Below are 10330 nucleotides of genomic sequence, written 5' to 3'. Positions count from 1 at the left end.
TTAATCATGATCTAAATCAGTCTTACATTAGTCACTCGTAGGGAAGCTTTATGCAACAGGTCAATTTAAGTGTCGATGGCAAGTCTGAGATCTATTTAAGATAAAGACTAGGTCTATTTTTATGCAGCTGAGCCATGGTCTGGTATCCTTCAGTGACCCCTCAGCTCTGTCCAGTCTGCAGGGGACGGAGTACGCGGCCAGTGGTCGAGTGTTTATTTGCAGGAGAAGCAGGCCGGGGGTGGATGTGTGGAGGAGTCTGAACCTGCTCCTACCCCCCAGCAGCAGACCACAGCTCCAGCTTGACCTCCAACACAGTCTTGTTATTTTTCTCCTCTGCCCCCCCAAAGGACAGATTAACAACGAGCCACTTCTTCTGCACACGCACTAAGTGCCAGACGGCCTCTTGACGGGCTTCTCCTTTTCCACCAAATGGCAAAATAGCAGGAGTGCTGAAGTAAAGACTGCAGAGTGAGCACATGAGTTCATGGAAAATGGAACACCGTCTACCATTTAGTCTTTCGCTCGACATTTCTGGGCTGCCGTTCAATTTTCATTTTTCATTCCTAATGTAGAAAAACTATTTTCCCCCCCTGCTCGTGTTTCCTGGCAACCTCCAGGCCTGGGCTGCTCTGGCCAGAGCCCTTAGAAAAACAGCTGCAGACGGGGATAAAAATAATTACAGCTCTACTTGTCTTCCAAGAGACACACTTTCAACCAGACCTACTCCCTTCCCCTACGAGCTGCTCCACTTTCGCTCTCCTGCACGCACAATAAAGCCATTCACAACAAAGACACGGTGGCTCAATGTGCTCACACAAGCTCATGTGTTTCACCATGCTGGCTGGAAACAGAAATACTGTACTATCAAGAATTCAACCTTGTTCTGGCTGTGTCTGTATTTTATTAACCAATGTAAAGAATTCATTAACACATTAGAGGTCATGGTTTTTGTGCACTTATATTTAACATACCTAGATGTTTGGAGATGAGATTGCATATTACCTTCCTCCGTGTTCTTTAACATCTTTTTGATAAATACCATAGAACAAAATATTGCATTTATTTAAATCCTGTCGAATATTTATCCTTGATTTCTGCACATACCACTTTCTATTGAGCTTAATGACCCTCCAGCTTTCCGCATAGATAAAAACTGCCCACACTCCACATCTCAAAACTGTAAATGCTTTAAATTTTCCTGTGCATTGCTACTGCCATCTACTGGTGAATGGAAACCCCAGAAACTAAAAGTGTGTTTCATGTTTTATTGTCGGATTTTTACAAACAAAAATGTCCAGATATGAATAACTGGAATATAAAATAACATTTAAACAGACATTGCAAAAACAATTTTGAAAACTGGTCAACAAACAAGTCTTCTGCTTAGTGTAGGCACTCTTCAACTGCGCGGCAATATGTAACAAATTATTTACATACCTTTGTTTTTTATTTAGTACATAACATACCAGCAAAGCCCCCAAACTTTAGCACAACTACGTTTGAGAGAAATTAATAGAATAAACAGATTGCTAGAAAACATGAGATTTGTTGGGAACAGGATTAGAAGATATGGAATGTGTTTATATGTGTTTAACATCTCCCAGAAACGTAACCGTGAGGAAGTTCTTTAACCCCAGAGAGCCGTGATAGAGGGGCATCATTGTCACCTGATGTCCAAAGGTTGAGCTCCGTCATAGTCAGGCTCACTACTGCAGTCACACGTACCAAACAAACAGTGCACAAATGTCAGTGTCTGAAATAGTCAGACAATCGTAGTAACAGCAGATTTCAATCTCACCTGCAATCACACACATTCACTCGACATCATCTTCTGTTAAAGGCGGATGATTCACTGGAAAACAGAAAATATGATCTTTCAGAGGTTATGCTGAGAAGTGTACAGCTCTAATGATAGAACAGCTAAACTTGTGTAAAACTTTCTTTCTCACATTACACAGAAAAGTTAACAACCAGTTATTTATGTTTCTGTCTTAGAGGTGAAATAACTGGGAGCTACTGACACACAGCTCCCAGCTTTGGATTCTAAGATTGATCTTGCACCCTTTCTTGTCCCAGAGACCACAAAATGCAACCGGGGGGTTTATTAAGGATGCTCTGCAAAACAAATCACATTGATTTATTTTTTCTGAACTTTATTTAACCAGGTAAGTCTCATTGAGACTAGAAAATGTCTTTTTCAAGAGAGCCTTGGTCGAGACAGCAGCAATGGGGTGTCTCAAACAAGATACACACAAACATTTAAAACACAAAACAAACATGCAGTATCAAGAATGCAGGAAATCCTCACCTTGCATATTTCGATCACACACATTCATTCGACGTCATCTTCTGTTAAATGCTGGGAGCTGAAGACTCGCTGAAAAACAGAAAATAACATCTTTCAGAGGTTATGCTAAAATGTGTATAGCCGCACCGATTATATAATAGCTAAACTTGTGTAATTCGTTCTCAAATCACGTAGGAAATTAGTTGTTTTAAATGTGTTTGTCTTAGAGGTGAAATAGCCGGGAGCTACTGACACACAGCTCTCAGCTTTGGATAATTCTAAATTGATCTTGCACCCTTTCTTGTCCCAGAAACCACAAAACGCAACTGGGGTTGTTTACTAAGGATGCTCTGTAAAACAAATCACAATCCTTTATTTAAACATTTTAATGGGGGGAAATCCTCACCGTGTTGGGCAGTTTGGCTTGCAGCATCTGGAAGACTGGAGGTGGCAGCGTCTGTTGGAGCACTTGAACCAGCTGATGAGGTTGACCGCATACTGCAATCGCATTGCTCAGGTGGTCCACACATCTCTCAAAGTCACCTGGGACAAGGGTTAGAAGAAGGTTAAAAAAGCTAATGAGAAAGGGGGTTAGGAATTTATGAAAAGAGCTGCAGGTTAGTTATAAATTGCTTAAGTGTTTGGACACAATTGACAACTTTGTACGAATAAGTGTTTTAGTAGAAGTGCTATAGTACACAGGTTGTGTCCCTGATTTATTTATCTTTAAGGCAGGGGTGTCACATATACGGCCCGAGGGCCAGAACCGGCCCAGTGAAGCGTCCAATCCAGCCCACTGGACGACTTTGCAAAGAAGTGGTTAATTCAAATTTTTCAATAAAATGCGCTGCTATTCCTATTTTCCACTGGGGGGTTGTGTTGTCCTAATAAGAGTAGCAGGCCCTGTGCTGGTTACACTATTATAGATACAACATACTGCTTACGTTCAGCCTAAGTGACACACTATCAAGCGTAGGCCACTGTTTATGTAGGAGACACCGGTGGAAAATGTCTTTGTCAGTGGAAACAGAGTGTTGTGTTTTCCAAGACAAATGGACCAGTTCCCATTTCTTCACAATGGGAAGCCAGTGTTCAGTGCTCAAGGAATATAATATTTGGCAGCACTATCAGACTCATCATGGCAAAAAGGCCTAATACAAGAACTTGCAAGGACAAATGAAAACAGAGAAGATGAATGAATTGTTGGCAGGTATGAGGAAACAGCAGTCTGTTTTTAGTTGCAGCCGAGAGATATCTCAGGCTGTTAATCGTCTGCTTTGTAAATGTTATTGTTCATTAATTTTGAACACTATCAGAATGTACTTTACACTAAAAGAGAGGGAAAACTTGGAGATGTTATTTATAGGTTATAAAGCAATGTTTTTACTGGTCTGGCCCACTTGAGATCAAATTGGGCTGTATGTGAACTAAACTGAGTTTCACACCAAAAATAATAACAGAAAATAACATCTTTCAGAGGTTAGGCTAAAATGTGTATAGCAGCACCGATTATAGAATAGCTAAACTTGTGTAATTCGTTCTCAAATCACGTAGGAAATTAGTTGTTTTAAATGTTTTTGTCTTAGAGGTGAAATAACTGGGAGCTACTGACACACAGCTCTCAGCTTTGGATTCTAAGATTGATCTTGCACCCTTTCTTGTCCCAGAGACCACAAAATGCAACCGGGGGGTTTACTAAGGATGCTCTTTAAAACACTCTTGGCCTATACAAGAACTTGAAAGGACGAATGAAAACAGAAGATGAATGAATTGTTGGCAGGTATGAGGAAACGGCTGTTTTTAGTCGCAGCCGAGAGATTAGCGAGACATCTCAGGCTGTTAATCGTCAGTTTTGTAAATGTGATTGTTTATTAATTGTGAACATTATCAGAATGTACTTCTTTACACTAAAAGAGAGGGAACATTTGGAGATGTTATTTATAGTTTATAATAAAGCAATGGTTTTACTGGTCTGGCCCATTTGAGATCAAATTGGGCTGTGCATGAACTAAAATGAGTTTCACATCACTGCTTTAGATAGATAGTAACTTTATTGATCTCGAGGGAAATTCAAGTTTCCAGCATCACAGTTCCATAGTGCAAAACATGTTAGTAAAAACGCAGAAAAAAAATTAGTGCAAAGTACAAAAAAATATACCAGATATAAAAATACAAGGATGAAGAAAACTGTTAAAACTGAATATAGTGCAGGGTAACAGCTGTGATACACGACTATTAAAAAAGTGAATACAGTGCAGAAGAGACTGTTAAAAATGAGTATAGTGCAGTAACTCCAGTAGCTTAGTCTATGAAAGTGCACTGTGCATTATTATTATCTGTCCTTTAAGGTGGCTTGTAGGTGTGTATCATGCACATAATCTTACATATTTCATGTATGAATAACCTGTGAACAGACACGTGGTTTACCTTGCAACAGGAGCTCCTCTCCCAGCTGGATTTCCTCCAGGAAGAATTTCTGAACAGCTTCAGCATCCCTCAAGTCAGGCAGCTACAAAGTCAGCAAATAAAAAAAGTGTCAGAAATGCACATTTTATTAAACCCCAGAAAAGACACATAAAATCAGAAATGAATGATTTCCCCATGTTGTCTTACCCTTGCTCCTCCAGACTTGTCACGAGAACCCCTTTGTTCTCTTCTACCTGAAAGACACCAGTAGCTTTAGTTAGACTTCAGACTGCTGGTGTGTTAAAGAGAGACACGTGGTCACAAGGTGAAGTGTTAGCTAGCACAGGTTTCTCTCATCAGTTTTATATCCTGAGACGTAGCCGAGGAAAATAAGAGTAAGTTATAATACTCTCTAGGCTGAGAGTAAATGGAAAAGACAACATGTAGCTCTACTTATTTGATAGAGTCCATAGCAGCCACATGGAAGTTCACATGCTAACTGTTGAGCTAGTTCACTTTGCTCTCTTCAGCTCAAACACTCACGTTCACGCAGCTTCTCCTTGAATTGAGGGTCACTCCGTCGCTTTCTGTCAAAATAAAAACAGTAGACAATGAACAGGGCTCCACACACCCCGGCGGCCACCGCACTGGACCGACCGCTCACCATGCCTTAAGCTCAGCATGGACACAGCACCATGCACAGGACACTACCAGCAGCTAACAGCTAGCACCGCTGTGCTAAGGAAGTGCGTACAGGAAGTACGTCATTCATGACGCAGTTCATTTTGAACATTTTTGGATTTATTAAGAATAAGAAGACAATTAAAACTAACTATGTGTTTGATATAATTCTTATGCACCGATGACAATTTATTCTGAATTAGTATTACTTTTTCTTTATATAGATACTTTTTTTTTATTGTTATTTATTCATTATATTCAGTTTTAACAGTTTTCTTCATCCTTGTATTTTTATATCTGGTATATTTTTTGTACTACTAACTTTTTTACTGCCTTTTTACTAACATGTTTTGCACTATGGAACTGTGATGCTGGAAACTTGAATTTCCCCCGGGATCAATAAAGTTAATATCTATCTATCTATTTATTTTTTGCTTTATAAATGTACCCCTCACATAAGCAATTAAAAAAAAAAATTAAATACAATTTAAAAGAATCATGATGCAGTTAAATTTTACTTCAGGGCCCCTAAGCAACAATCAGGCCATGTTTTACTTTAAAAAAAAAAATACCAAAGTGTAAGATGCTCTGTTACATGTTAAAATACGAAAAAAATAAATAAAACAAAAATATTACCAGCAAAATTAACTTTTAAGTATCTAACGCAAAATTGCTTATAATGCAGAACGCTTTAATGTGTAAGCAGTATTTGAATGTTCATTTCACTTACTTGGTTAAAAAGTTAATAAAGTTCACTTTGTAACATTGCTTCATATTCTATAAGCCTGTCATATGTTGAGGACTAAAATATAAATAACTACTTTATTTCACTTTACTTTAAGTACATTTGTTATATAAATGTAGTGCAGTAAAAAGTAAAAACAGTCCCGGAGTAAAAGGGGGTAAAAAGTAAAAATCTTCCTCTGGAATTGAGTAAAAATATAAAGTATAATAATAAGCCAGAAATGTTTAAGTAGAAATATCTCAAAATTGTACTTTACAAGTATGTTACCTTCCACCACAGCAGAGATATATCTTTAATTCCATTTATAGCAGATATATCTTTAATTCTATTTTATAGCAGAGATATATCTTTAATTCAATTTTATTGTATTTTTTTAATTTCTTTATCAAGTTTAAAGTAGTAGGTTGTATGTACATTTATATAGAGATTTGTAAATACAGTCTATCTATCTAGCACTGATGGCAAGAGACACACCGAATACTTCACAAACTATGGCATTTATTTCAAACAGAGGCTTCTGCTTTGCTTACATTTTTACAATAAATTACACAATGACCATCATCAGATGAGCCTAATAAATACTATTGAGCATTTTTCAATAAGCTCCATTACTTTCTCTTAATCTATGATCCAGACTATTTTTCCATATACAGGTTCATACAGCTGTAGCTTCAGGCCATGTACAGGTTGGAAAATAGTTCAGCCGCGTCCAAAAACCACCATCCTTCTCTTACAAGCACAAGCTATAGAAAAACAAAAACAATACAAACTAAGGCAAAACATGAAATTAAAAAAAAAGGAAGAAAGGAAAAAAAAAAAAAAGTATTGAAACTGATGAAAAGAGGCAGAACAACATAAATGAACTCAAAAAAATCTGTTCCAACAAGAGAACAAGAATGAGGACAGAAGGGAGAACAAACATGCTGTGACCCTCAGTATTTACACTCAAAACTGCAGTTAAAACCGTAAAACTGTCTGTACAGAAAGGTACATGTTATTAACAGTGCAAGATATTAAATAGCTTGACTCAAAACACTTCTCAATATACAAATGTATAACAAAAGCATACAATTACATACAGGTGCCAAACAAAATGTAACTTCAGGTTATCATACAGTAGGGGGTCTATACAAAGGAAACACTGGAGATGTCTTCAGAAATGTATACACATACGTCACTTTATGATATAAATGCACATTTACAATATCTTTACCTTTAATCTGGTCATAGTACAGGAAACAGAACCAAACAGTTTTTGGTTGGTAGGGATGAATATGAGAGGAAGCTGGCGTGTCATTTTTTGATCATGAGTGAAATTAGAAAGATGCGTTGCTTTATTTAACAAAGCAAAAACTTAATTAAATACCTTCATGTTTGTTTTGAAACGCTGCAAAAATGTGGGATTCAGCTTCACGAGTACATGCTGTAAATACCTCCTATGGCTGCTTTCACGTTAACTTGATCCAGTTGTAAATATTCAGTGAAGATGATGGGAGCGTGGGGGCGGAGGGGGGGGATTTAATGAGTTGATGAAAACATAATCAAATAAAGCAGATAGGCGTTTAAAAGGCTGATGAACTGGAGTAATGTGACCACCTCCATCATTGCACATTTTATACTGCCAAACTTAACAGTTGCACCCAAGCTGGATGAGTATTCAGTAGTAGATTATGATCCAGTAGGAGTTCTGCTTTGACAATTATACTTTTAAAATATTACCCTACGCTGATAAAAACCACCATTATGTGTCACTGCCTGCTCAAGCTACAGCGTTCTTCAGTCTTTTGTACGGGACACATTATTCCAGCTGATACTCTGATTTGAGAAGAAAGTGCCCCATGGAAAAGAACAAAAAGGCACTACAGTATCATTCCATATGCATCCACTGAGGCTGTCAGCGGACCTATGATGGTCTGAAACCCTATCTATGCAAACATGTACAGGGACCACACGCCTGTACGCCAGAAGAGCATCGTCAACCACTTGAGGTTTAACCACATGAAGGCCTTTTTAATGAGGGTGGACAGAGAAACGTGGCGAAGTTACATTTCGTTACGCTCTTTAATGCCAATGTGGCCTCTGAATTCCCCACGATAACACGGGCGAGCGGCAGGCTGCACCGTGTTGAGCTGTGAGGACAGAGCACAGAGGGGTCTTCGCTGGAAATCATCCCTTACCATTAAAACTTTATATCAAATGGAAAACAATTATTGCTTGCAAAAACAATTCTTATAAATGTTCAATTAAGGAGTAAAAGACAATTTTGTGTTGTTGTTGTTTTTTTGGACAATTTTGATCCCCCTACACAATCTTCATAAAAGTGCACTTGAGTGCCATTAGCTTGCCAAGGAAACAGTTGTCAATAGAAAATAGTGCTTGTTTCTTGTTTGTTTTTTGTTAGTCTCTGGTCTGGTTTTTGTGCCCCAGTAGTTACAGTATGTAGGTTGACTTGTCCGTCCGGTTGGAGGGGAATGGGGGCGATGACCCCGGGGTGCTGGTTAAGTGCTTAGTGCGGTGGCTCTTCGCTGGCTCGTCCTGTCACCTGCACTCCACTGATACCCCAGAGTTCTGCGAAGAGGAGGATGAGGATGACACCGGCGGGTCAGCCAGTGTCAGCATGACTGCTGCAGTCAGTGAGCTGGAGGACGGGGAGGAGGAGGAGGAGGATGAGGTGGAAGCAGCCACTGTGCCTGCAGAGCAGAAAGAGCATTTAGGTTATTGTCAGTTTAGAGGCATCAAACTGATCTTTACACACAAACTTAAAAGGCAGGTCCATTATGATTGTGTTTTTTTTTAGGTTTTTATATCATTCTGAAGCCTCCCAGTCGTGTTCATTCATTACAGTCTTTACTGCACGTTTTTTGTAATATGCACATATCACCTGTCACTTTATGTACATATTGTAATATGTACATACCTGTCACTGTATCACTGTATATATTTGGCAATGTAAACCCGATTCTGATTCTCAGCTAGTGCTATCGTTCACATTATTCATAACCTTATTGATTAGCTTTGATTAGCTCACTTTGGTAACCTGAGTGGACGTTTCCATTTGAAAAAAAACAAACAGAACGCAGATGGGCCCGCATTTTAAGAATGGATTTAGCTGGTGCAAACCAATCCTGGAAATCAGCGATGTTGAGATCACAAAGAGCTGACTCACTTTCCCGTTCCTTCTTCTTCATGCGTTTTCGTCGTCTGTCGATGGAGGCCACCTCAGACTTGAGGGAGAGGTAGTGGTTCCTGATGTCCTGCAGCTTCTCCTGAAGAAACGAAATCCTCTCCAGACTGCTCATCTTTTCCAGGTCAGCTAAGTGGAGCGTAAATAATGCATAAATAATAAATAATAAATAAATAATTTCAGGGTTAATAGGGCATAGACATAAACATATACAACTCAACTTTAATACATAGAATTAAAAAAATCTTTGCTAAATTAAAGAATCAGTTCACCCAAATCACAAAAAAATACTTTTAAAATAAACTAAAAATACATTGATGTTGACAACTTAAAGGATAACTTTGGTATTTTTCAACCTGGACCCTATTTTCAAATGTTTTTGTGTCTAAGTGACTAATGGGGACAACAATTTCTGAAATTGGTCCAGTATTGAGGGAGAACGATGCAGCCACTAGTCACTAAACAGGCTGTAATGTCATCGCTTGGGGCAACCTGGCACCATCCCCTTTACGTCCACTAAAAGTGCTTGTTTTTGCCACTGACAGGCTCAGATTGTTATTATAAGTGTCTGACAACATGGTTGAAAAATACCAAAGTTACCTTTTTATACCCTCAGGCATAACAAATTACTTTACACAAACAAATGAGTTCAATGTGTGACACTTACACATCTGGAAGCTCCACTTGTACACACGTGGCGATCTTCCATGGTTGTCTCGGTGCTGGGTGTGGTCGGCGTCACCCTGCTTGTGGTACTTATGGCTCGAGGGGGGAGAACGCCCGTGACACTTGGGTGAAGTGGCGGCCTTCACGTCTGGCGCGTTGTTCTTAGAGGCAGTTGGTTTGGCAGTGCCCTCAACAACAGACTGGTCTTCACTGTCGCTGCTGTTGGCTGGAGGAGAGAAGACGGCGTAGGTGAGAAAAATGGAAAATGACCGAGGAAAATCTCATTCTCTTTCGCACCTGAAATCTGTAATTTAACGATAGGAAATGAGTAAATTAGGGCTGTCAATCGATTAAAATAGTT

At 39.0% G+C, this 10330-nt stretch overlaps 2 protein-coding genes and 3 non-coding genes across 9 annotated transcripts in view; all 5 read right to left on the bottom strand.

The window, feature by feature from the left end:
• Window positions 1-1251: 1251 nt before the first annotated feature.
• Window positions 1252-5445, bottom strand: tomm20a (translocase of outer mitochondrial membrane 20). Of its 2 annotated transcripts, XR_005208651.1 has the most exons (7): window positions 5237-5445; window positions 4901-4947; window positions 4715-4796; window positions 2694-2830; window positions 2309-2377; window positions 1799-1852; window positions 1252-1709 (listed from the first exon to the last, which is right to left on the bottom strand). XR_005208651.1 is itself a non-coding variant. In XM_037783255.1 (6 exons), exons 1-5 carry the CDS (start codon window positions 5358-5360, stop codon window positions 2333-2335), a joined length of 435 nt encoding a protein of 144 aa, XP_037639183.1. In that variant the 5' UTR covers window positions 5361-5445; the 3' UTR covers window positions 1252-1852; window positions 2309-2332. The 2 variants fall into 2 exon arrangements, 1 of the variants encoding a protein (XP_037639183.1); XM_037783255.1 differs by having other exon boundaries at window positions 1252-1852.
• Window positions 1985-2116, bottom strand: LOC119496259. Its single transcript, XR_005208675.1, has one exon. It is a non-coding gene; the product is annotated as a small nucleolar RNA SNORA14 (small nucleolar RNA).
• LOC119496261 lies at window positions 2504-2638 on the bottom strand. Its single transcript, XR_005208677.1, has one exon. It is a non-coding gene; the product is annotated as a small nucleolar RNA SNORA14 (small nucleolar RNA).
• LOC119496260 lies at window positions 3863-3994 on the bottom strand. The gene has a single exon (XR_005208676.1). It is a non-coding gene; the product is annotated as a small nucleolar RNA SNORA14 (small nucleolar RNA).
• A 1152-nt stretch (window positions 5446-6597) lies between the features above and the next one.
• Window positions 6598-10330, bottom strand: part of arid4b (AT-rich interaction domain 4B) — a 73079-nt gene continuing 69346 nt past the window's right edge. For all 4 annotated transcript variants that reach the window (XM_037781329.1, XM_037781328.1, XM_037781330.1 and 1 more), the window contains 3 exons: window positions 9971-10195; window positions 9286-9432; window positions 6598-8809 (listed from right to left, as the gene is read on the bottom strand). In XM_037781329.1, the coding sequence (XP_037637257.1) occupies window positions 8658-8809; window positions 9286-9432; window positions 9971-10195 (524 nt within the window). In that variant the 3' untranslated portion in view covers window positions 6598-8657. The remainder of the gene's footprint in view (window positions 8810-9285; window positions 9433-9970; window positions 10196-10330) is intronic.

This window comes from Sebastes umbrosus, chromosome 10 (assembly GCF_015220745.1).
Source record: "Sebastes umbrosus isolate fSebUmb1 chromosome 10, fSebUmb1.pri, whole genome shotgun sequence".
Taxonomy (NCBI): domain Eukaryota; kingdom Metazoa; phylum Chordata; class Actinopteri; order Perciformes; family Sebastidae; genus Sebastes; species Sebastes umbrosus.
Note: the sequence above shows the minus strand (reverse complement) of the source record. Positions and strands in the feature narration are given on the sequence as shown.

Excerpts from the sequence above, each read along its gene's own strand:
- tomm20a (XM_037783255.1), bottom strand. The coding sequence starts at position 5,360 with ATGGTGAGCGGTCGGTCCAGTGCGGTGGCCGCCGGGGTGTGTGGAGCC. Across the intron at positions 4,948-5,236 it reads CAAGGAGAAGCTGCGTGAAC|GTAGAAGAGAACAAAGGGGT; the intron begins GTGAGTGTTTGA and ends GGTGTCTTTCAG. Across the intron at positions 2,831-4,714 it reads AGAGGAGCTCCTGTTGCAAG|GTGACTTTGAGAGATGTGTG; the intron begins GTAAACCACGTG and ends CCCTTGTCCCAG.